Raw genomic sequence first — 26,094 nt, forward strand, 5'->3', positions numbered from 1 at the left:
TGATGTCTAGCTTTTGAGGTGCTTTTGGTCTACTTCTCTGTGTCAGGCAGCTCCTATTTAAGTGATTTCTTGATTGAAACAGGTGTGGCAGTAATCAGGCCTGGGGGTGGCTACGGAAATTGAACTCAGGTGTGATACACCACAGGTTATTTTTTAACAAGGAGGCAATTACTTTTTTACACAGGGCCATGTAGGTTTGGATTTTTTTCTCCCTAAATAATAAAAACCATCATTTAAAAACTGCATTTTGAGTTTACTTGTGTTATATTTGACTAAAGGTTAAATGTGTTTGATGATCAGAAACATTTTGTGTGACAAACATGCAAAAGAATAAGAAATCAGGAAGGGGGCAAATAGTTTTTCACACCACTGTATGCTGGCATATAATACGTACAATGAGAATACCAATATTCAGACCCATTGCTACAATATTTAAAATTTGTCTGAGGTACGTCCCATTCTATTCATCCCCATTGCAATCTTTTTACACCTTGTTTGGAGTCCACATGTAATCAATTCAATTGATCAGACAGGGTTGTGCATAGGTACAGACCTATACAAAACAATTCATGACCTACTGAAGGTTTCCAATAGTACAGTTGCTCTCATTATTATTAATTATAATTATTAAATGAAAGAAGTTTGAAACAACCATGATTTTTCCATGAACTAGCCACCCAAACTGAGCAATCACTGGAGAAGGGCCATGGTAAGAGAAGTGAACAAGAACCCACTGGTCAATCTGGCTGAACTTCAAAGAACCTCTGTGGAGATGGGAGAAGCTTCCAGAAGGATAACCACCAAGGAGACACTCTGATAATCTGGGCTTTAAGACAGAGTCGCCAGACAGAAGCCTCTCCTCAGCAAAATACACATGAAAATCAACATGGATGGATCAGATGGAGATTGAACCCAAGCTAATCTTGGTTTCATTATACCATAGAATCATGTCTGGAGGAAACCAGGCATTGCTCATCACCTGTGCAATACCATTCGAACTGTGAAGCATGGTGGAAAGTAGACATTGTTGAGGGAAAGCAAAATGGAGCAAAGTACAAAGGTATAGTAACTTCACTGACCGTCTGCTTCAGGGCAGTAGCAGACTGGGCCAAAGGATTACATTCCAATAGGACAATGACCACAAGCACAATGCAAAGGCAACACCTGACGTAGCTTAGGGTCAACTTTATCAATGTTCCTGAGTGGCTAAGCCAGAGCTCAGACCCATGCTCAATCGAACATGCCTAGAGAGACCTGAAAATAGCTGTCTTCTGTTAACCTCCATCAACCCTATTAATGGATGTTCTTGCAGCGCCTATTCTAAACGTTATCAATAGTTCATTACTGCATGGCATAGTACCTGATGCACTAAAAATGTCAGTCATTAAACCTTTACTTAAAAAGTCAGACCTAGACCCACACATACTAAATAACTATAGGCCTATTTCAAATTTACCATTTCTCTCTAAAATACTAGAAAAAGTAGTCGCCAGTCAGCTTCAGTCACACCTTACGCATTACAATTTATTTGAGAAATTAAAGTCTGGCTTTCCCACTGGTCATAGTACAGAAACGGCACTAACACGGGTTGTAAATGACATTCTGATATCCTCTGATGAAGGAAATTCCACTGTAATTATGTTGTTGGACTTAAGTGCAGCATTTGACAGCATTGACCACTCTATTTTACTGCACAGGCTAGAAAATGATGTTGGGCTTACAGGCCCCGTGCTCGCTTGGTTCAGTTCTTATTTATCAAATCGATTCCAGTATGTACAGAAATGTGCAGACAGTACTCCATCATTATACACAGAAGTTCAATATGGTGTCCCGCAGGGCTCAGTACTGGGACCTTTACTGTTTTCACTTTACATGCTTCCACTGGGATCTCTAATTGGGAAACATCATGTCAATTTTCACTCGTATGTAGATGACACCCAGTTATATACCTTTCATTTAAATCAAATGAAGTTTCTCTGATGTTGTCTTTAATTAGTTGTGTTAGTGAATTAAAGGAATGGATGAATGAGAACTACTTGTCTTTAAATACAGATAAAACAGAGATGTTAATTGTTGGAGGGAATGACGCTGATCACAGCAATATTTTGTCGTCATTTAACTCAGTTGGAATCCCAATTAATTTTACTGAATCAGCCCGCAATCTAGGAGTTATCTTTGATTCTAGCATGTCATTTAAAGCACATATTACAAAGTCGTCCAAAACATGTTTTTCCATCTTAAAAATGTTAGGAAATTAAGGCGCTTTCTAAACAAACAGGATTGTGAGAAATTAATTCATGCATTTATCTCTAGTAGGATTGACTACTGCAATGCGGTGTTCACTGGCTGTTCAAACTGTTCTGTATACAGCCTCCAGTTAATCCAAAATGCGGCTGCAAGAATTATTACAAGAACAAGAAAATATGAACACATAACTCCAGTTCTTAAATCTTTACACTGGCTCCCAGTTAAGTTTAGGGCAGATTTCAAAATCCTCCTTTTAACATATAAAGCATTAAATGGCCAAGGTCCGGCTTACTTGTCTGAACTTATCATGACTTACAAACCTGAGTGCACATTAAGATCTCAAGATGCCAGTCTGCTTAGGATTCCAAGGATTAATAAAATAACAGTGGGAGGTCGAGCTTTTAGTTACAGGGCCCCTAAACTGTGAAATGGTCTTCCTGCTTCCATAAGAGATGCCCCTTCAGTCTCAGCCTTTAAATCCCGGCTGAAGACTCACTACTTCAGTTTAGCATATCCTGACTAGAGCTGCTGATTAACTGTACATATTGCATCTCTGTTGTTAGTCATTAGCACTATAACATAAGTAACATGATAATTATATTTGAATACTAACCCTCACCTATTCTGTTTCTTTTCTCGGTACCCAAATGTGGCAATTGGTGCCACGGCCCACCTTCCAAGTTGTTTGCCTGCCTATGGTAAAGTCATCTATGATGGAGGATCACTAAAATCATGGGAAAGAGGGGTCATTTCATCGGAGCAACGTTTCAGCCGTGGCATGGCCAAATGGGGAGGCAGCTAGATTGATGAGGTCTCCAGGACTCTAAAAATATCCAAACCTAACTATGTCATATCATCTACTGTTAAAACGTACTTCTAAAATTTTTATTATTATGCTGTATTAAGGAATTGTTCTGTTCTGTGTATTGTATTGTATTGACCCCCTACTTTTGACACCCACTGCACGTCCAACCTACCTGGAAAGGGGTCTCTCTTTGAACTGCCTTTCCCGAGGTTTCTTCCATTTTTCCCTACAAGGTTTATATTGGGAGTTTTTCCTTGTCTTCTCAGAGAGTCAAGGCTGGGGGGCTGTCAAAAGGCAGGGCCTGTTAAAGCCCATTGCGGCACTTCCTGTGTGATTTTGGGCTATACAAAAATAAACTGTATTGTATTGTATTGTAACCCTGACAATGTTTAAGAGAATCAGCAGAGAAAAATGTTAGAAAATCCCTAAATCCAAATGTGTGAAACTTGTCTTGTCATAATCAAGACCACCCCAGGATGTAATTGCTGCCAAAGGGGCTTTAACCAAATACTGTGCAAAGGGTCTGAATAACTGTGTTAATTGGATATTTGAGTTTTTCCATCTATACTAATAAAAGGCAAAGCACTGACTGACTGACTCACTCACTCACTCACTAATTCTCCAAGTTCCCGTGTAGGTAGGTAGAAGGCTGAAATTTGGCAGGCTCATTACTTACAGCTTACTTACAAAAGTTGGGCAGGTTTCATTTCAAAATTCTACGCGTAATGGTCATAACTGGAAGCTATTTTTCTCCATATACTGTAATGGAGTTGAGCTGGATGGCGGGGTTGGGTGGAGTTTCGTGTAACATCATCACGCCTCCCACATAATCACATGAACTGACTATCAACGCAGTACGTAGAAAACCAGGAAGAGCTCAAAAAAGCGCTGAAGAAAACATGCATTATATAATTGAGAAGGCAGCGAAACAATAAGAAGTGAGCGACTGACATATACAACCATATTCATGAGTGCTGCTACTTCGGAAACAAAGCACGGTGTAAACCTAAAGTTTAAATTAAGTTCATAGACAGGCTGTCGCTGGCGTTTGTAATTTAGTGCCTGCCCATATAAGGCCGTCCGTCAGCGGCAATCCAATAGAAACACTGCCGCTAAATATTCACTGGTGAAGGACTGTGCTTATGCAGAGAAAGATGAGATGGTCAGCGTGGTGTTTGGCACAAACTCAGCGAAACTGTGAGAGAAATTTTTAAGTGCCAGGTCTTAGCTAACATTACATACAGCCGTGGACATCAAACGAGATGGCACCAGCACAGCGGGGAACCTTCAATGCAAGAACACCAAGCGGCTCACGTGAACTGACGCAGTGCACAGACAAAAAGCAACAGTTCCAAAGAGTGCTGAACAAAAACCGAATTACACAATTGAGAAGGCAGCAAAAAAATATGTTCAGTATTTTTATAATGTTTTGTCTCAATGTAATTTTCTGTTTTACGAATGTTAAATCTATCATATAGTAAACTGAGCTTACACTTACAATTACATTTTATAAAAGCAATTTGCATTAACACATTTTAATAGTTAACTGAAGAATTAAAACATTTAATGAAAATATGATTTGTATAAATTTTGCTTACCTGGAGGTCAGTCTCCTTTTGCAATGCTTTACTTAAAGCTTCTTCTTTTTGAGCCAATTCTTTCTTCAAGATAATTGTACTACTCTTTTTCTGTGCTTTTGCCATACGATCATCACAAGTTTTTTTAATTTCAGCTTTATTAATAAAAAAAAGGAATTTTTAAGGATAGTAATAAATTTATTGATAATCAAGTTTTAAGCTTGCCTCATAAAAAGAAAAAGATAAAATGATAACAACAAACACTGGTTTTAAATGTACCACTCTTTTTTTATGTGAAATATAAGCACTCTAAAATGTATGTGAAATTAATACATCCTGCTTGACAATGTAACTGTTCCTTTTAATGGTTTATTAACCATGTAAATCATGTACTAAGTGTCTACATTACTAATAAGATTTTAATGTCCAATATGTAGCAGTGAAAAAAAATTACCTTCTTTCTCTTTAAGTTGTTCTTGTAGAATCTGTATGGTATGCTTTAGTTCTATAGCCTGAGGAACTGCAGACTCCTTTGACAGCCTTGTAAGATATTTATCTCTCTCCTGGGCACTCTCAACTAGCTTCTGCATATAAAAATGAAAGAAGAAAAAAAAAAAAGTAAACTCCAACATTAGATAAAACTGTAAAGCACTCTCAGGGGAAATGATTAAGCTGTGTGTTTGACTTTTTTTTTTAATTTATTTGTTTTAAAAAGGACACAAAAGACAAATTCACTCAATGCAGAGTAAGAATAGATTTTCATCTTTCATGTCCCAGGTTCTCCCCATGTCCATTGTGGGTTTCCTTCACGTGAACCAGTTTTCCCCCACAATCCAAAGACATGCAGGTTAAGTGCACTCTGGATGCTAAATTGGCCTTAGTGTGTGTGTCTGTGTTCACGATGTAATGGACTGGTGCCCTTTTCAAGGATTGTTCCTACATTGTGCCCAATGTTTGCTAGGATTGACTCCAATGTTTCCATAACCCTGATCAGGATAAACAGGTTAAGAAAAGGGATACATTGGTAGTGTATTTAAACCTCTCTAACTGGCTTTATGTACAGAAGAACAATATACTGTACATCACATACCAAAATCTTTAATGTACAAAATATTGATCTTACTAAGCTCTATTAAATAACTGGTATACACCAAGGTGACTAGGGGTAGAATAAAGGATGTAAAATAATGTAACTGCTTGTGAAATTTAAAAGCGTGAATAATCTATTACTTACATTTATTATTGTGTCTTTATCAGCCAACAATGCCTTCAGTTCAGCAGTCTCCAGAAGATTTTCCTGAGAAGTGATTAAGCTGTGTTTTTCAATGCTGGAGAGTTCCTGTTGTTTTTCCAACAGCTGCTTCCTAAGATCTTGAATTTCATGATTTCTATCAGCCAAGGACTGATTGTAACGTTCAGAACTTTCCTAGATGCACATACAAGAAAGAGCACTTCTGAACATTTACAGTAGTTTCACAAGTACTTAATGTAACTTAAGTAAACTGTCTTATTAAAAAAAACTTTTTTTTTTTTTTTTTACAAATGGCAAAATTACACCATATCATGTATCGGATTTATGTTTTTGGAAGACTTCAGTGTTTTAACAGTACAGTATATATGTAAAATGAATTCTTAAAATTTTGCACTGGATATATCAACTCTACAATTGCTTATATTACCAGCAGGATGCAAAGTTTCATATTTAAAACTAAAACCATCCTAATGACCATTTTAAATATTATTTTCATGAGCAAGGTTTCAATTGTAAAGGAAATCAGAACTTTTTAGAAGAACTCAGAAAATGCAAGAAAGCATTCATCTTCTCTAATAGGCTATCAAAAAAAACCTGTGTCATTACTTTCATAATTTTGTCTTTGTAACTGATGGTGTTTAGAAGTCCTTCCACAGCAGCTTCATTTTCCAATAACAGCCGTTCCTTGTCTTTCATCACTTCAGCTAACATTGCTTCGCTAATTTTTAGACGCTGACTCAGCTGTGAGGCAAGGTCCTTGGAGTCATTATTGGAATTTAACAATGTATTTGCCATTTCCTAAAATACACAAATAATGAAAAAGGTCATCTTCATAAAGAATCTCTAATACGAAAGTATATACACAACATATGCACCTTAGAATTTATTTTTTTTTAAACTTAACTCTAGAACTTACTAACTTTCACTGTACTTATTCATTAATCATCCATACTTAATCTCGATGAAAAAATTTAATTTTGTCTTTTTTACCAACTAAATTATATGATCCTACACATTTGCAGGTTATTATTTTCTATTTCAAGCAAATAGAAATTGAATTTAGGAGTTCTTGAGTGACCAGCTACTCTCTTATTTTGGTATGCAAGAGGAGTTACCTGGCTGAGCGTGTAAAAAAAATTAACCTACAGCTACATTATCAACTTAAGCCAGCATAATATGACAGGGAAATAGGAAGCTAGTTACATAATGATAAGCACTAAAATGTATTTTTGTCCAGTAGAATCAGATACTGATCATGAGAATTTGTTGAAAAAAAATGCAGGTCCTGGGAATGCTGACACAGGGAATAATAAATGCAAGGTAAGGTAGACAGTAAGAAACTAGTATGGGGGTAATGAGGCAGCCACATCACCCAGAAGTAAGAAAGCATACAACTTCCAAGTTCAGTGGATGAACAGTTTTCCCAGGCTTGAGTCTGACCTTTGTAAAAAGTTAATGTATCTGCAAATGGTGTCATGAAGCAGGGAGAAAACATTTGGTGATAAACATTTGTAACTGCATGCTTACTACTTAAACCATATACCTGTAGCATCATGAAGCACAACTTTGCTCACCATTACTCCATTTGCAGAGACTTGTGACTAAACCCAACCAAGCCAATTACAGTACAGAGAAGGACAGCAGCTCAGGCAGTTGAAGATAAAGTTCAGTGTTGCAGATTGCATTGTGGCCAAAGATTTCCAGTTTTCAAGATTCAACAACTGCTATGTAAGCACAGCACAGATATGTTTTTATGGCCTTTACACAGTACAGCATCACACACATTCACTCAAATTAATTTGTGTCAATAGATCACAATGTAATACAGAAAAAGTGTCAGGAAAGGGATAGGGTATTTGTCTCCAATGACAGGAGAGCTACAGTGCCTTAAGGCAGACACTACACACAAAGGAGCCTTATTACTATGATTCTAAATGTTTGATGAACAAAGAAGGAAATATATGTGGTGCTGTCTTTCATAGCACTCTCCACATTTAGTAGAAAGCACGTTAATCCTTCCCATCTCCACTGCTCAATACACGACAGGCTTCTCAGCAGAAAATCTTGTCAAGAATTTCAGTTGTAGTACATTACATACCTCCTAAACAGACAGCATGATGTGAATTTCATATGAGACCTAGCATCTAACAATTGTCTAGATTTTTTTTTAATCCTTTGCCATATATAATTTGTTGTATTATAAATTTGTCAACTTACTGTATAGAGACATAAAAAAAGATTTTTGGGGTCAGACTGCAGGGTCAGCTATTTGTACAGTGTCCCTGAAGCAACTGGAGGTTAAAGGTCTTGCTCCAGGGCCCAAGGGAGTAGCAAACCTTTTGTCAGTGCTAGGATTTAAAACTAGCAATCTTCAAGTTATCAGCCCAGATTCTTTAGCCAGGTAAAAGGCCCATAGGCCAAACCATAAGAATTGCTGGGACAAAGACTTTTTGTGACAAGTACTTTTACACAAAAACAACAAACATACACCAATGTTTGGGCGGCAAAATTATGGAATTTCCTCGGCTCTAACAAGAAGCTTGTCAAGTTCCCTCAAAATATTCACAGTTCAAAAGCAAATACAAATGAAAATTGTTTTTTGAATTTGCTGTTTTTTTTGTTTTTTTTTGCACCATGCAATGCTAAACTTTAAATTGTTGTTCTTTACCTCAATTTCTGCATTCTTATTTGCAAGTGACCTCTCCAGCTGAGATATGATAACATCTTTTTCTCGTAAAGATCGAGTTCTATTGTCTTCCAGATCTTGTTTTGTCCTCTGAAGGTTTTTGTACGAGTTTTCCAAGTGCTGCAGCTCCATGTCCTTTTCTTTCAATACAGCCTCAAGACTCTGTTTTAGAATTGTTAGTTCATAACAGTTACTTCAAAGAGCAAAAACTTATTTTAGTAACACTATTTTCTTTTTAAACATAGTATGACATGAAACACTTTAAAAATGTAATAGAGAATTAGTGTTTCTCTACTTACTAAAAAACAATTTTATATACCAGTCTAGAGTTTCATATTACACACAACACCTTATATTGCAAATTTAGGCTTACATTAATCATTTCCTGATTATGAGAAAGGAGATTGCCGAGTCGATCCAAGTCTCTTTCTTTCTCACGCAATGACAGAAGCAGCTGCTGAATTTCATTATCTTTATCATCAATAGAGGCAAACTTATCATCAATAGCTTGCTTAAGTGAAAAAAGAAAAAAATATATATATTAGTTCCAAAATCTATTTTCAAAACTCATTTAACATAATCTTCCATCCAAAAATACTTATCATATAAATAACTAATAAGCATTTCATAGAGAGCAAACACACAATTCAAAGCCAGAATGAAACTTTAAAATGAAGAGTTTAAATACCAACAATTACCTGTAATGCATGATCTTTTTCTTTAAGTCGCTCACGAAGCTTTGCCAACAATGACTCTTTTCCATCTGAGCTTGAATTTGTCTCTTCTTTGGAAAATGTAACCATTTTCATGTATTCCTAAAAGCGAACAATTCAATTTAATACCTTTTTTTTAAAAAAAAAAAAAAAAAAAAGACTTCCAGAGACACGATGTTTAGAATCCAGTTTCAGCAGTGTGAGCCAAATGGACACTGGTACTACAAAGTTAACATTACACTAAATGAAGGAGTAGGCCAAGACAATGTCAGCACATTAGAACAATTTAGGTAAGGGACATCATAAAGTAGTGGCTTTAAGAGCTGGGTGACCTGACCCAGGGAGACAAAAGGGAGTTTAGAACAAGTTAATAACCTCAACATTTGGTAGAGTTAATGCAATTTAAAGATGTTATTAAATTAGAATACTTAAAAAGGTGTTGTCCATTCAGTGCACATCCTTGTGACATACTGTAGTCTACGATTTCTTCAACCAACTTTTCCATACAGAACTTATTTTACTAACTTTGGTATCTATTTGAGTATCAAAAACCAAACCACTAATATGAAAAGTAAATCCTATAGGTACTAACCCCCAAGTGTCTGTATTATGTATCTGCCAAAAGAGCAACATCTTCTTAACATAAACATTAAAGCCGACCTTATATCTTGCTATAGTAACTGCTAAAAGTGCTGTTGGAGCTGTTTACATTGCTTTTTATATAAATACTAGGGGAAATAATTCTCCCCTCCTAGGATTGTGACATTCACATTGGAGAAGTATTGTACTATATATGTGTATTCTGCATGTGACCAATAAAATTTGATTTGAGAAAGGTGTTTCTGCCCGTATATGACCCTTTGAGCCAAAACGTTACATGCTTAATGTCTTGGTGAGGATACCACTAGCAAACTGGTTTAAAGGTAGATGTCAAAAAAAAACAAAAAACAACTCAGGTGTGCATTAATTGTGAAGTTGGATGGACAATCACAAGGCTGGTTACATCCTCTTCAAGAATATTATTTCACTTTGACAAATGGAACAGACACTGGAATGCCTGGAGTAGATGGCACAGATATTCAATAATTAAACTCCACGCAGCCTGTTAGGTTAACTAGCAACTCTAAAGTAGCCCAAAATTCTTGAGCATAGGGGTGAATATGAATGTGAGTTGCAATGGATTAGTATCCAATTGATGTTTTTTTCCTGCCTTGCATTTGATTCTGTCAGGATAGGTTCTATATCCTGGTGAAAGTACCTTTGGATTAAGATGCTTAAGAATACTGTACTGACCACCTAATATACTAGATAAAATTTCCTACTTTTAAAAAATATATATATATATTTTGCATCTAGAAATGTACCTGTGCAGTCTGTCTGATGTTGCTAGTAACACAGAGCAGCCTCTTCACTTGTAAAATGTGGTGAAGATTCACAGGTAGCATTAAACCAATTGTATAATGCTTCACTATGTTATATATTTCAATTACACAAGAAGGTCTGTCCCAAGTACAAACACAAGCAGCCAATTATATTGCATCAAAAGAGGCAATGGGATATTTTTTTAAATATTATGGAATAAGAATTTGAAATAAAAATTCCATCTTGCTTTCAAACTGTCCATTTATACTAGGCAAATAGATCAAATAAAAAAAAACTATATATGCACAAAACCACCTATTCATCAAAGTCTGCCTTAACAGGTTTCCAGTCTACAAGGATAAGAAAAATTATTTTCATTTTTATTTGCTAGCACTTATTGTTGTCTTGTTGACAGACACACTCATGACTCACTGTTGTTCTACCAATGTGCTATAAAATTTTCTGCACTTAAAATGATATGATTATATTTAACCTTCTTAACATCAGACCAGAAGATTACTCGGGCTGTAAAAGTGGCAACAGTGTTAGTTTTGAGCGTTGCTCGGGAAACGATATAGGCATGTCCTGCGTAAGCGACCAGCCTGAGTATTACCCAGGCAATGGTGCAGACATGTCTTGTCCTATCCTCATAATGTTGTCTTGTAAGAAACATTTTTCAGCAGCCCAGGTGTTGCACGCTCTTGACAGTGATATGAGTAATGATGAAGTGGATATGTCTTCAGACAGTGAAACTGAAACGGATAGTGAAATCAAGATTCTGATGAAACCGAAACTGATGCTTGTATCAATTGCACATGTGCACTGTGCTGTTCAAAAACTGATCATTTTGTTAAGAAAATTCACAAGGAATCGTGCTACTACTGGCCCAGATGTGGCACTGGATTGTGTATGCCACCATGCTTCAAGATATATCATACAAACACACAGACAGTATATACAGTATTAGCATTATTATGATTATTTGCATCATACTTTCTACACTTCTGACTTTGTACTTTTAGTGTTTTGCATGTTTTACAGTAGAAAGATGAGATTTTTTTAAGCCAAAAAAGCAACGCCTGTTACATGTTTTTTCTACAAAACATGTAACGCGAAGGAGACTACTACCCAACCTTATGCAGTAGTAAAGAATTAAAAAGAGTGACATTTAAAGCATCACTTGCTTTAGATACTTGTAAATTAAACATAAATGGGGCAGCACAAAAACAAAATGCACAATGTAAGTCATTTCCTTTATTTTATAACTATTACAAATAATAATAAAACCAATATTACTTGATAGGAAATTGCACTATTTTACATTTTGCCCACCTGAAGCAACTGCTCTTTTTCATTTAAGGAACTCATTAAACGTTTGATAGTCAATTCTTGACTCTGTAGTTTATGTTTGTTTTCATTCAGTAAAGACTGGTGTTGTTGCTCAAAATTTCTCTCTTTTTCTCCCAGCTCCTCCTTTAATTTCTTCAATTGGTTTCTCAGATCCTAGAAAAAAGTTAACATACCAATAAAGCTGAGAAAAACACTTTAGGCGTAGCAAAGATTCTGTTAGCGATACAGCAAATGAGACTGGGGAGCAATCTTGGATATTTACTGTACATGAACAATATGAACACATTTAATTACACAAAGCAAAAATTTACATTGATAAACTTATCGCCTTTGTTTTTCTCTTGCTGTAGGTCTTCAATTTCTTTTTCTAGCTGTTCCATAGTTTGATGAACGTAACTTAATTCCTGTTCTTTTCTGCTAAGAGTTCTCTGTAGTTTTTGGTTTTCCATTACTTTAATTTGATGATCTGAAAGCAGCTTTGCCAATTCCGTTTCTTTCTCTGTCAAGAGACTCTTGTTTTGCTCAGCACCCTAAGTGAAACAACCAAGGTGATAATATTTTTTGTCAGAAAAGCTAATTTGCCAAGATATAAAAATGTGAAAAGTAATTAATAATCATTTCAGATTAAAGATGCATTCCAAACTAAAAACAACTAAAATTACACATTAGAAAGTGAATACAATCATTTATTATATTACAACTGCCCATATTGACACTGTTCTCAACACAAACATTAATAAATTATTAAAACTGTAGCCAATGTATTATAAACAATCAAGCAAGGTGAATTCAACCAGAAAACTATTTTTCTACTTTTTCTTAATGTAATAGATTTACGTATTAATTATACATATCCCATACATATTGCAAAATGGTGCTTTAACATTAGTACTACAAAAGAACAAAAGAAAAGTACAATCATGTGTGTATTAATATCTATATTTCTCTATTATAAAAGAAAATCTTGAGATGAGACAAGACTATTGCCAAGAGATTTTTTCAAGTCCCACCCTCCTCTCAACCATTTAAGGTTAACGGCCCACGGTCCTCTCACCTCTCATTCATGTGAATACTTTTGTCAGACACAGTTCCTGTGCTCTCAGCTCTTATAAATGTATATGTTTTCCTCACTTTATTGAAGAAATGAGTACATGGACAATCCTAGCACCAATAAATGATGAAGTCAAACAAATTATCGTGAAAATGGTCGAACGGTTACACGGCAAATTGGTTAAATGAGTACCTATAGGACTATACTGAAACAAATGGTGGTGATGATGCGGAAAATGAAAACATCAACTTTCAATATCCCATAGAATATATACAACCTTTAACACCGTCCGATCTTCCATTGGCCAAATTACTGTTAAAAGAAGGATGTATCGTAATACTATTGTGTTATACATTAGTACGTAATTTATGTCTGAGTGATGGGCTATGCAATAGGACAAGATTAGTTGTATTCAAAATTGGTCGAACAATTCTGACATGCATAATTTTAACAGGCAACAAGAAAGGTAATGTAGTACATCTTTTAAGGATGACATTAGACACCAAAGGAGATATTGATATGCCATTCGCATTAAAATGTTTCATTTTCCATTAGAATATATCTTTTGATATGACAATTAACAAATCACAGGGACAAACATTAAAAAAAGTCGGTTTATTTATTAGAGAGAAAGAAACGATATTCACTCACAGGCAGTTACACATTGCGTTGTAACAATGCAACTCCAAACACTGAATCAAAATTCAAAGCGATATTGACAAAAAGTTAATTCCAAATATTGTTTTTACTGAAGTTTTACAGTAAAAGTGTAAGCTTAAAAAGTATTTGCATGTTAATTTCAAAGCCAAACAGAACGAAAACGTATAACGCAACAAATACCTCTAACGCAACAATTTTCTTTCGATTTATTAAGCAATTTTCTTTCAATTTATTACGTTTTACTATTTTTCCCTATGGTTAATTACTTCCTGTAATGTAAAATAGTTAGGTCTATTATGCATATGTAACAATTCCCATGAAAATAACAATCTGTTTAAATTGTACATCTGCTTCCCCATACATAAGCAGCAGAGATGCGAAGTGGGGGTTGGCGAGCGAAGCGGTTCTTCAGCAGCGATTTTTTTTTAACCCTTCTTACTAATTTTTACATGGGGTGCCAAAATATTGGAGGGCATTGTATAAATAAATAAATACACACACATATATATATTTGCAAATGAGGAAGAAACTGTCATACAGAACTATAGGAAAATATCCTTTTGTTTAATAAATTTCATCAGAAAAAGCATTCCAGACAAAAATACATGTAAAATACCAAAACTCCACCCAACGTTAGCCTTTGATAGGCCAAACAAACCTAAAATACACAACATATATTACATATGAAACATTGCTGGAATATTTAACCGTGCCAATGTCAGGTTCAATACTCAGTATAAAAATGTGTGGAGTTGAAAATGAAACACGATTTAATGTTTATCCCCAGAATACAAAAAATAACAAAGACATGCAAATCTAGTCAACACTGAGTTGTCTTTATCTGCATTGTACTGTTCTATATATTTCTGTGTACAAGTTCAGTCAGTTTTATGTCTTACAATATACTATATTTGTTTAAAAAAAAGGAAAGTTTTGTAATGTGTGCATCAGATATAAGGCATATGCTAAAACATTCTACAACACTGTACAAAATTTCTTTGTTAAAAATTCAAAATAAAACAAAAAGCTCTGGCAAATTAAATAACAGGAAAAAAATATTTTTAAATCAAGGAAAAACTCTACCTGATATTTCTGAATCTGGGCTTTATGGGCAGCTTCTCTTGCCTTCCCTAGTGCATCATCACGATCTTCAATTGTATGACAAAGTTCTTCTATCTGCCAAAGGCAAAAATAGATTTTTTAGCTGTCAAAAAAGAAAAAAGGCTGCAGTGGGGTAGCGGTTTTGGAGAAATAAAACATGTAATGCAATATCATCATTTAAGATGGAAGAAAAAACAGGAATTATTACATATATTCAAGGCTGCTGTTAGCCTTTTTTCTTCCAGCCTGAAGTGTTGTCTCTCATTTTCAAAAAACGTAATCCATTACCAAATTTAATTGCATAAATATTTTCTAGACAGTGTATTAGCAAATACAATTCTACCCACCACCGGACACAATTAAAAAAAACTTTCAATTTATATTTACAGACTCCACATAACATTTAATAATAAATAATAATTCTTTACATTTATATGTAACACTTTTCTCACTACTTAAAGCGCTCTCCACACAGGGAGGACGTGGGACACAAATTTACTATTTAGATTTATAGAACCCATGCATAGAATGACTAATTATTTACCATGTTTGTTTTACTAATAAACAGAACTAAACAACAAATACTTTAAAAAATAGCAACTTCAAACAATCTGCTTTACCTCATTTTCTTTTTCTTTCAAAAGTAAAGTAAAACCCTGGATAGCTTTATCTTTCTTAAGTCCATTCTTCTTTTCAGTATTCAGCTCATTTTCCTTTTCTTCTAATGTTTCTCTCAGAACCTTAAGAGTAAGGCAAGTGAAATGGATTTACCAAGTACTGTATTTATTATATATACTGAAAAGCAGAGACACTGACAGCAGATGGCCTGAACAGTCTATGTGTCTTCATGCCACTAGAAAAAATAAATGTTATGAGCAGTTCTAAAAGCATTTTTTGATTTGATTAACATAACATACTTGTTTAATCTTTAATATGCTTCCAACATATCTTAAGCAAAATATAATTTGTCATAACCTATTAATTTAATACATACTGTTTGATATGGTGTACTATTCTGTTTTGCTGTATGATAGTAAAAAACATAACATAGTAAGGCCATGTATTTTTTGTATTACTGCAGCTCATTCTCACTGTATAAGACACTATATGAAAACAGAGGTCAAACACAGATCAAATCAGCCAATCTTCACTATGCCAGCCAGCAATAGGACTTCAGGGAGGCATTTAAACTATGTATCACTATTAATCTCACTAAATGCTCTTTCTATTACAAGAATTACAGTTACACATTTTAAACAAACCAATAACAGAAACTTTTTTTAAAACCAAACCTTTGTCTCTCTTTCCATTTCTTCCAAACTTTTTTTCAGCGTATTAATAATAGTTCTGCTAATTTCCAGTTCCTCTGGCATTTTCTTAGCTGAGTCAACTTTAGAAGGGTCGTTCTGCCTTTGGGCCAAGTTCTTGAAAGAAAATAATTGTACATGTCCATTCCATGCATCATTTGTTCAATAAAAAATGATCACGTACAAAAAATGTAATCCATATGAAGTACATGGTACAATAATAAACACTTTTCAGTTTAGACTTAAACTTTGACTATGACAAAACCATTGATATAAATGACTTAATTTTTTGCAAAAATTTCACCAGCACTAGTGCAACAACGACCAAAATGAAAATAATGAATTTCAGAAGGCACTGGTCCGTTAATTTATGCTACATAAAAATGGCTGATAAAAACCCTGCTTTTCATCCTGTAACACCACAGACTTACTGGAGTAAAACAATGTTAAAATAAGTTTTCAGCTGCTGAACAACAAAATACACAAAAAAACTGCTAAACTGCATACATGCCTGAGAACTTTTGTTAGGTAACCCAGAAAAGAAAGGTGCAAAAATAGTAAATCTTAGTCACCTGTCTGCAGTTAACAGTTAGCCAATTTCTTTTAAAATGAACAATATAAAACAATTCCAATTTCTGAGTTACACATAAAAGTTGAAACTCATGCATTTACACACTACAGAACAGTGTTTGCATCCATTCATACAGAACAAATATTGGATTACTTTTAAGCATTTCACTCTTTAATATACAGTATAAATATATGTTATTTAGTAAAAACAAGCTAATTCATATATTTTTGCAAAGCTACACAGAGTAGGTGATTTACATTACCTCAGTTTGCAAAGGTGTGTACTCATCATTAAAAGCTTCTGAAAGATCCTGTAAAGACTTCCAACCATCAAAGTCAATATTCATTTTTGAATTTTCATTTTTGAAGACAATGTGACTGCATCCTGATGCCGGACGCCTTAAGGCACATTTGGATAGTATAGGTATTTTGCTGTTTGGCAAAGTTATTACAGGTTTATAGCGAATACTTTTGAAAGTTCTGATCATATTGTTAAAAAATGCTAAATTTAAAAATGACACAGCCCCAGCTGATGCAGAAGAAGCTCTAGAAAAAGTATAACCCAAGTTTTCCCCTTTTGAGGGGATCCCTACAGTATTGAGAGATGTGGTGGAGCAAGACAGGGAGGAAGTTTCAGTATATTCCATATTGAGGGACTGTAATGAATCTGACCGACAATGTAATGAACTAGAAAGAAGAGAAGATTTCTTTTGGACTAAATCAAAGTACAAAGTCTCCGGCTGTTTACTTTCTGGTTTACATTGAGAATTCTTCAAATGTTTTCTACTGTTAATCTTTCTTTGAGAGGGACAGAAAGTGTTCGAATCTGATTCAAGCACATGTAATGTATCATAACTCAGGCACCTTCTTAGTCCAATTCCTCCAGATTGTATAGAATCGTCTTTTGGAATGGGAGGTCCCAGCTCAGCCACAGTAAGAGATGGTTCCTTGCATTGAACTTTTTTGTAAGTTTCAGCTGGCCTAGGGTTGTTTCTATTATACATATGTTTTATACATTGCATTAAATGTTTTTTTTCCGCCAGCAACCTTTGAACTTTGAGATTACATGTCCCCTGTAACTGACTAATGAGAACATCAAAATGAACAACTTTCTCGAGCATGAAGACACATTTACTACAGACAAACTCTTGACTTCCATCACGACTTAATGTTGATCCCAAAATATATCCCAAAATCACCTGTAAATTACGCTTACCAGATGAGCTGAAGATCCAGCGACACTGGTTACCTCTCAATTTGCCTCCACACAAACGGCAAAAATCTGACATTTTTATGTCTGTTTGCCAATTTAAAAAAATGCTCAAGTAATGTTTACAAGTTAAATGCACACAAAAACAGGTATCATTTAGAAGTTTCAATTGATAAATAGCTTGAGGTCAAAAGAGTGAATTTAGAAGAATTCCTGTAATCCATCTTTAGCTCCAGCCACGGCAAATACTGAAATACTCTCGGGTAAAAAGAGACAGATGAGCCTGTTTAACTGCCATTTTACAAAGCACAGATGATTCAAAAGCCTTCAAAAGTTCTGTAATTTAGTTCTGATGACTATTCAACACAATAGATGCACTGTATCTAGTACATGACTGTTTATGAGCACATAAGCTGGATTGCCTTAGCCAGCACCTTGGCTGTCCTTACCAAATCTGATTTTCCTTGGAAGATTAACTCAAGTATATCTTCCTTTTGTTGTGACCAGCTGCCGTAAATCACATGGGGTCGGGGGTGAGGGGTGGAAAAATTAAAAAGACACAGAACAAATTTACAATATCTAATAATGCCTCCAACTTACACCACTAGTGGTTTAAAATATATACATTGGGAAAAATATCTAATATACCTAAAGAATATATATCAAAATAGTTAATCTGATGGCACATGGACTCTTCAGTCTCTAATAAATACTACGTTAAATAATCTGTTTTTAATGTAACCTTAAAATAAACCAGAACATGTTTAAGAAAAACTTTTATTTTTTTTATTATGTAAAAGGCCCTTCTTGTGAAATCTTGCTGCACATATCCACAATTAACAGTGAATGTAAGAAGTCTGCAAAAATTAATATTTAATTCCACTGAAGCCAAATACCTACTAAGGAAACAATCACAGCGTAAAACAAGTAGCCAGCCACATTTTACAATTTACAGATATAGAAAAATGCACTAAAGACTCAATAGTAACTGGCGAATAACATTTATCTTGAATGTGTTAATTTAAAGAAAACAAACCTTCAAGTATGGCTAACAATAAGCTCTTCAGATTATTCACTCTAACATTATGCAATATGAACAATAAAATGGATGTACCAACAAAGGCCACTAGTCTAGATTGTTTGTTGAAACAAAATGTTGACAAAGATAGCAAAATCCCAACAAATACACATCTAAATTCATATTCTGATTACATCCTCATTGTACATAACTGCATTTTAATTAACAAGTTACCTGTTCTCTTGATTTCAAGCCTCTAAAAAAATACAGATTTATCAAAAGTTTTTTTTCCTATTAAGCAAGTAATGTTGACATATGGTGCTGTAAATTATTTGCTTGACTTACACTACAAAACTGAAAAAGCACTAGACACCCTTGAACAACACTGAGATTTACAGTATTTAGGAAGGTATTCATTATAATAAATGGTTTTGTCAAGGCCAAAATAAGAGTACCTGTATGAATTCAATCATATACTGTGTAAACAATAAGACAATCATTTAAGATCACTTTCCTCCAGAAATCATGATACACACCTGAATCTCCTTTTCATGTTTCATCTTTTCATTCTTCAGCTCTATTCTCAAAGCCTGTAAAACACATTGTCAAGAAAGTCAGAAAGTTTTTGCCTTTAATAGTAATGCTAAATCATCATCATACATGATCTGAGCTTTAAAATAAAACATATTGTTAAACTAAGAAGGAGGAGAAAGGACATCAGGAAAAAATTGCAGACTTTGATAATATTCACTACAATATTAAACCACTTTGGAAAATTTTTTTTTTTTTTTTCTGCTGTTAAACCTGTGTTGTCCATAGAAGCCGACTGTATTTAAACATTTGTGATCTCCGTTCTCTATGAAAATATGAGATTAAAAATCTTTTGCAGTTATTACTACAAAGAACATGGTGTAACACAATGAAAAACAATTTTTTGGTAGTATATTCCTTAAAGACCGTTTAACTGATAACTTGTATCTAAAGCAGGTTACACAACAAATGTACATACCTAAATTGCAGGTATGTTAATCAACCAAGTAATTAAGTGTTCTGTTGTGTCAGTGATAAATAAATTGCATTAAAAGTCAAATGTATTATTCTTACAATTCTACCACAATTAAGTCTTTCTTACTACTTAACTTCATAAAGTAATTCTTCAAATTAAATAGCAATTATACTATTCTACATTTGACTTTTTCCAAATTATCAACTCACCTCCGTCTCTCCATTTACCCTTTCCAAGGCTTCTGTAAGTTCACCAACTGAATTCAAATGTAGTTTATCATTTCTAAGCTGCTCAATAAGTACATCTTTATCTTTTACTATTAAATTAAGTTTTTCAATCAACCTGTTGAAAATGAAAAGCAAAAGACAAAAATGATTTGTACCAAGTATGTACAAAAAGCTGATAAATATTTTGATTAGATAGCAGCCAATTTTGTTCAGTGGTTAAGGAAGTGGACTTTCAAACAGAAGGCGAATCGTGCAATACCAGCTCTATCTCACTGTGTACTCCTGAATGATTTACTTAACCCACAAATGATCCACTTGTGACAAATTAAAAAATCATCAATTAAGGTAAACTATTGATAATTGGATGAAGATAATAAAATGGCTAACAAATTAATTATTCACTCTATCATTATCAAAAATAACAAAATATCAAATAGAAATATTTCCAAAAGAGAAACTTTACTGTAAAACCTGAATTCAGAAATACACAATATCACCGAAATTACCATAAAATCTAACAAGAGATCATGTGAAAATTCTACTAATATCAACATATGTAAAAAAATTGCTGCAAAGAAATAGTTAAACTTGTCCTTCTATTTGTAAAAATTATTTCATGACAAACTAGAAATTAAATTAACAAGGATAAAAATGTTAATAGTAAAAATAATCACACCTGTCTTGTTCATCCAATCTTTGGCAAAGCTCTGGCTCTGTTCTTGGTGGCTGTGAACCAGTAAGAGCTACAAGACGTTTCTCCAAGTCCAAATTTTTAAGTTTTTCTTGCTCTGCTTTTATTGCCATTTGGTCAGCATCAGTCTGGGCAGCTTTGAGACTCTTAAGAATGTAAATGAAAAAAAAATCAGTATAAAGAACTTGAACATTGTACATACAACCTTATTAAAATAAATGTACATTTTCAAAAGTACAGAAATATATCTATGTCAACTTTAACAAAACCAGTAGCAACCAACCTCTTCCAATTGTTCAATTTTCTTATGAAAAACATTGGTTACTTGATCGAGATCCTTCTTGCATTCCTCTTTGACTCGAAGAACTTCACTACTGTTTTCTGCCAGACTTTCAACTGCTTTACTGTTAAAACAACAACATTATAAACTTTCTCCCGTAATATTTACATGGCAGACAATAATGAAACATCACTTTTACCAATATTAATGCTGCAGCCTAGAGAGCAACATAACTCACTTTAGTGGAGAAATGCATAACAGAGTAGCCACTTCAGAAGCTCATACCCAGAAGCAGCAGTGTGCAGTTATTCCTCTTCCACTCCGTTCCCTACCCCTCTTTTTAACATACAGCAACAGTCCACCATCACCCAGCTGCTGGTGTACAAGAGGCCCCTCCCACCCAATCGCCCTCAAATACAGCACCTAAATGGGCACCAGGCAAAATTATTGGCCCTGCAGCTTCTGCCCGATTGGCTGACAGAAACAGCCCCATTCTGCCAGCTGATGAGTTGTGGCATCCCGACCCTGGCAGATCCCCAGCCACCATTATTTTGCCAGAAAGGCTGTCCCAGCCCTCCACCAGCACATCACGTAACATAGGCCTGTCACTCAACCAAGTTGTGGGCAGAAGGGTCCATTTTACCACCAACACATAGACAAGAAGGCATGGGTGATACCTATCATAAACTACCCATTAGGTCATCCACCAAGGGGCTGGGGAGGGGGCGGTTAGGTGAGCACCATTCGAGTTGGCAGTGCCAACATGGAGGATCAAGGGAAGTCCACACCCACTACCCTCCTCTGCTCTTCCACCTCCTCCTACAGCATAGCTGCCTCCAACCCAGACACAAGCTGCACTGAAACATCCAGCAAATGCCCCCGCAGCTATGCTATGGCACTGCATAGCTGGTGCCAGGTTGTGCTGGAGCTGGTGTGTCTGGGTAAGAGGAGCACTAATGAGCCTGTGATCCTAGCTGCCTTCCAGACTCAGGTCCTCAAGTGAATGAGCCCTCAGCTGCTCCAGACAGGCAGTGTGGCATCCGACAACGGCACCAACCTCCTGATCACCCTGCAACTCGTCAAACTGACCCAATGTGCCATGTTTTGCTCATATGCTCAACCTTGTGGTGCAGAGGCTACCCGGGGTCGGGTGAGCTTCCGAGCAAGGCAGAGCGGGTCTGCAGCCATAATTGCCACTCCCCTACTGCCAGCATGTTGCTTGTAAAAATGCAGCAGCACCACCACCTGCCCAACACAGGTAGGTTGGTGATATAGCAACACAGTGGAGCTCCTCCCTGTACTTGGAGGAACAGCAGTGGGAACAGAACAGTGCAGTGATCCACTGGGATATTTTGCTGGGGATCAGTGGCAGCAGATGCCACATCTCTGCAAGGTGCTGGCTCCTGTCAAGCAAGCCACAAAGCTTGTCACTATGTTTATTAAGTTTGTGCACCATGTCTATAATGGATGTTTGTGGTTTTTTGAGACCCTTGAAGGTGACACAAGTTAGATGTCAACAAATCTGGTACAATCAAGAGTAAAAGAGCTAACATGGCATTCTTAAATTATAGACAAGGACTCAAACCAATTTGGTAACAAAAGTTACTTCATAGGACCTTCTGCTTTTAATTATAAAAGCTGTGTAGTGGTCATTTTCATATGACATCACCTACAGAATAAAACTAATTGGTATTAGAGTGGTCTGCTGTTTAGACACTAGCCTTGTAACAGTTCTATTTTCTGCCAGATCTTAATAACCAAAATTTTAATTTGAAAGCTTACATAATTATTCCCAGTATGGATTCAAATTCTTCTCTAATCCCTTTATTAGAATTCCCAGTTCTCTTTAACCAACATATTATTCATTCTTATCAAACTTATGTAAAATTTACTTCAAATCTAAATCTGGTGGACTCATTTTGAATGATGAACACTTCTGTGAAATACGAATCAGATTTTCTCTCAGATATCACTCCCATTCTAGACTCTTATTATACATTTTTTAAATCTCCCTGTCATTTGCTTCCTCAGTTACAAATGATAGGCTCATCTTTGCCTCCCTTTAAAATCTAAAATATGTTTTATCTCAGTTTTACTTTAACACTTACATGTCTTTGCATTAGAATGACAATTTTTATGAAAACCATCAACACTATTAGAATTATTCTGGTTCTGTTCACATCATCACTGACACAGGATTTTCTTTTAAGGTCAATATGGGCCTATTTGTGACTTTATGATGGGCTTAGCTACCAGTTTTCCTCACTCTCATGGGAAAAAGATTTTTGAATTTGAATTAAGCCTCTCATCCTTAAGAGATTGCATGCAACAACCACGGGATGGACCAAAGATTGAGTTTTTATTCACATACACAGGCAAGATCTAAAGTAAATTATTTTTATGTTAGATTGTCATTAAGACTATGAAGGAGCAATGTAAACAGAAATAGACCAAAGCTCTTTACCAATGATGCCATGGACATTTTATTCCAAATTATTTTCTGTTGTGGTAGGGTGTTGTACCATGTTAGCCATTGTGGATGCAATGAGAAGTCAAGCACAATGACACATTTTATTGGTTAACTAAAAAAGAGACTGCAAAATGCAAGCTTTAGAGGCAGCTCAGGGCCATTCTTCAGGCAGTTTTCTATTCATTCTTCTTCCTTTTTCTTTTATAGCAAATATAGAACAGTGCTTAGGGTGAGTGGCATCCTTTTACTTTCAGCTCTCTTACTCCCCTACCCATTTGTATTCCTTTTTGCTCTTTGTTGGCTCTCTATGCTATTGTACATAAGGTAGCACTTTGGGTTTTGTAATTAGGATGAATCTGAAAATTTGAAAACTGATATCTTCTTTCTTGGAAACTACAGTGATACGAGCACCCTTACCTTTAAATCCTACTTCTCCTGATCTCTTAAATATACTTGGCTGTTTTCAGACTATTGTCTTACCTTAGTATTGTATAAATTGAAAAAATTAAGTCAAATACAGAAAACTAGAAAGTAACCAATATATTCAGTAATCTACTTAATACGGATTTTAGAAAAAGGAAGAAACTATACAATAGAAAACAGGCTGACGTGTTCATTTATTAAGTAAATGAATAATTCCGTCGTGGTTTGAAACTAGCACCTTACTCTGGGAGAACCCTATGATGATTGTTTTTTTAATCAAACAACTTAAAGCCAAATTCTGCCTATAAATTCTACTTTATTCCTGTTTACTCCATTAGTATTTGAACTCATATATGCTTAGCACAGTGCGTTTCACTTTCAAACAAGTGTAGCAATAACAGAGTCAATGCAATTGTTAAGATTTTCTTCATTTATTCCATCCATCATCCCACCAACTTAAATCATTTTATAATCATTTCATAGGCTTGCCCTAGTTTTAGTGAGGGCAAGGCAGGAACACCTCTAAATTGCAGGACACATTCATATATACAACCAAATTAAAATAAGCAATTAACCTAACTTAAGATGTGGGAAGAACCCTACAAAGAAGGGTAGAAAAAACAAAAAAACATGAGAATGTACACTCTCCACGTAGTGGAGTAGCATTCCAGTCACAGCCAGAGCTACACGTCAAACCACTACACGGTCCTTAATTTATTAGTTTCTACATATTTTCTTTTTAACAATCACAAATGACACTTGCACATAGAGACAAGCACCTATGGATTCTTAATTCAAACAATTTGATAATTTAAATTAAAAAAACAAGAAAATAAAAATGAATTTCTATAAAAGAGAAATGTACAATAATGGCTCCTATTTCTCAAAGTTCCCTTGGAAAAGCGAATGTTCATCTAGGTGTTTCCTAACTGCAGGGCACATATTAACTAAAAATATAAGAAAAAATTCATTGAAAACTGGATATTAACTAATGCTGCACTAAAACATTACAATACTGAACACATCTAAAATGCATTTAGATATTCAAAGACCAACAAGAAGCATGGCACAATTTCATTGCTAATCTTTTAAACATAGCAACACATGACACTACTGCCACCATCAGGAGACTCAGAAGACAACATAATAAATTACTAACTTTTGAAATCAGCACTACTGCAACAAATACCCTTGTTATTTGATTTAAGTTTCATTGTCTGTGCATTCTAATCACTTAAATATAATGTATGTATAATTATTTGTTTGTGAAGGCTGCCTGGGATAAAGGCATCTTTTTATATAAATTTGTGTACTCGACACTGAAGTAAACTCCTCTTTAGCATTCATTGTGTTTTGAATGTGTACTTGTTTTTGGTTAAATTATAGTATCTGAAAATAAGGCAACACTTTAAAACTACTTTCATTAATCAATCATTAACATTTAATAATCCTGAAGAGTTTTGGGTTCATGTTTATACAGTAATCCCTCCTCGATCGTGGGGGTTGCATTCCAGACCCCCAAGCGATAGGTAAAAATCCGCGAAGTAGAAACCATATGTTTGTATGGTTATTTTTATATATTTTAAACCCTTATAAACTCTCCCAAACTGTTTATAAATATTCCCCGCACAGTTATACAGCATAAACCCTTTGTATTCTCTTAGTTATTAGGTAAAATTCATTGAAATTATGTATGTAAACACACTGTTTATATACAGTAAAACCTAAATATTAAAGATATCGAGTGTCTCCGATATCACATATGTTACAGCCATTAGGATAGACAGGCCACCAGCAATAAATACGTACAATGCAAGAAAAATTGTATATAGTAAATGTGTGTACAGTAACACTAAACGTACGTACATGTTCTAAGTACTGTAAGTAGAAAATTAATTATGGTTACTCACCAACAATGACATGATGACTTGTCCAATAACGATGAGTTTAGTTTTACTGCACAACAAAGGAGAGCATTAGATCTCTTCTAAATGAGCCTGTTCAGGCGACTGTGGTGCACTGCCGTTGTTGTTCTTCAATCCAAATCCCTAAAGCAGATTCCATCCAGACTACTGCCTTATTACATCC

At 35.1% G+C, this 26,094-nt stretch overlaps 1 protein-coding gene across 4 annotated transcripts in view; it reads right to left on the bottom strand.

Annotated features, from left to right (window-relative positions):
• cdk5rap2 (CDK5 regulatory subunit associated protein 2) overlaps positions 1–26,094 on the bottom strand; it is a 172,594-nt gene that overhangs the window by 103,496 nt on the left and 43,004 nt on the right. For all 4 annotated transcript variants that reach the window (XM_039762824.1, XM_039762822.1, XM_039762821.1 and 1 more), the window contains exons 6-21: positions 21,117–21,237; positions 20,819–20,979; positions 20,125–20,257; positions 19,446–19,499; positions 16,097–16,228; positions 15,425–15,544; positions 14,787–14,879; positions 12,304–12,522; positions 11,975–12,145; positions 9,266–9,382; positions 8,941–9,078; positions 8,550–8,729; positions 6,488–6,679; positions 5,864–6,055; positions 5,084–5,213; positions 4,651–4,784 (exon numbers count right to left, since the gene is read on the bottom strand). In XM_039762824.1, the coding sequence (XP_039618758.1) occupies positions 4,651–4,784; positions 5,084–5,213; positions 5,864–6,055; positions 6,488–6,679; positions 8,550–8,729; positions 8,941–9,078; positions 9,266–9,382; positions 11,975–12,145; positions 12,304–12,522; positions 14,787–14,879; positions 15,425–15,544; positions 16,097–16,228; positions 19,446–19,499; positions 20,125–20,257; positions 20,819–20,979; positions 21,117–21,237 (2,287 nt within the window). The remainder of the gene's footprint in view (positions 1–4,650; positions 4,785–5,083; positions 5,214–5,863; positions 6,056–6,487; positions 6,680–8,549; positions 8,730–8,940; positions 9,079–9,265; positions 9,383–11,974; positions 12,146–12,303; positions 12,523–14,786; positions 14,880–15,424; positions 15,545–16,096; positions 16,229–19,445; positions 19,500–20,124; positions 20,258–20,818; positions 20,980–21,116; positions 21,238–26,094) is intronic.

The sequence above is a fragment of the Polypterus senegalus genome, chromosome 9 (genome assembly GCF_016835505.1).
Source record: "Polypterus senegalus isolate Bchr_013 chromosome 9, ASM1683550v1, whole genome shotgun sequence".
NCBI classification, from domain to species: Eukaryota; Metazoa; Chordata; class Cladistia; order Polypteriformes; family Polypteridae; genus Polypterus; species Polypterus senegalus.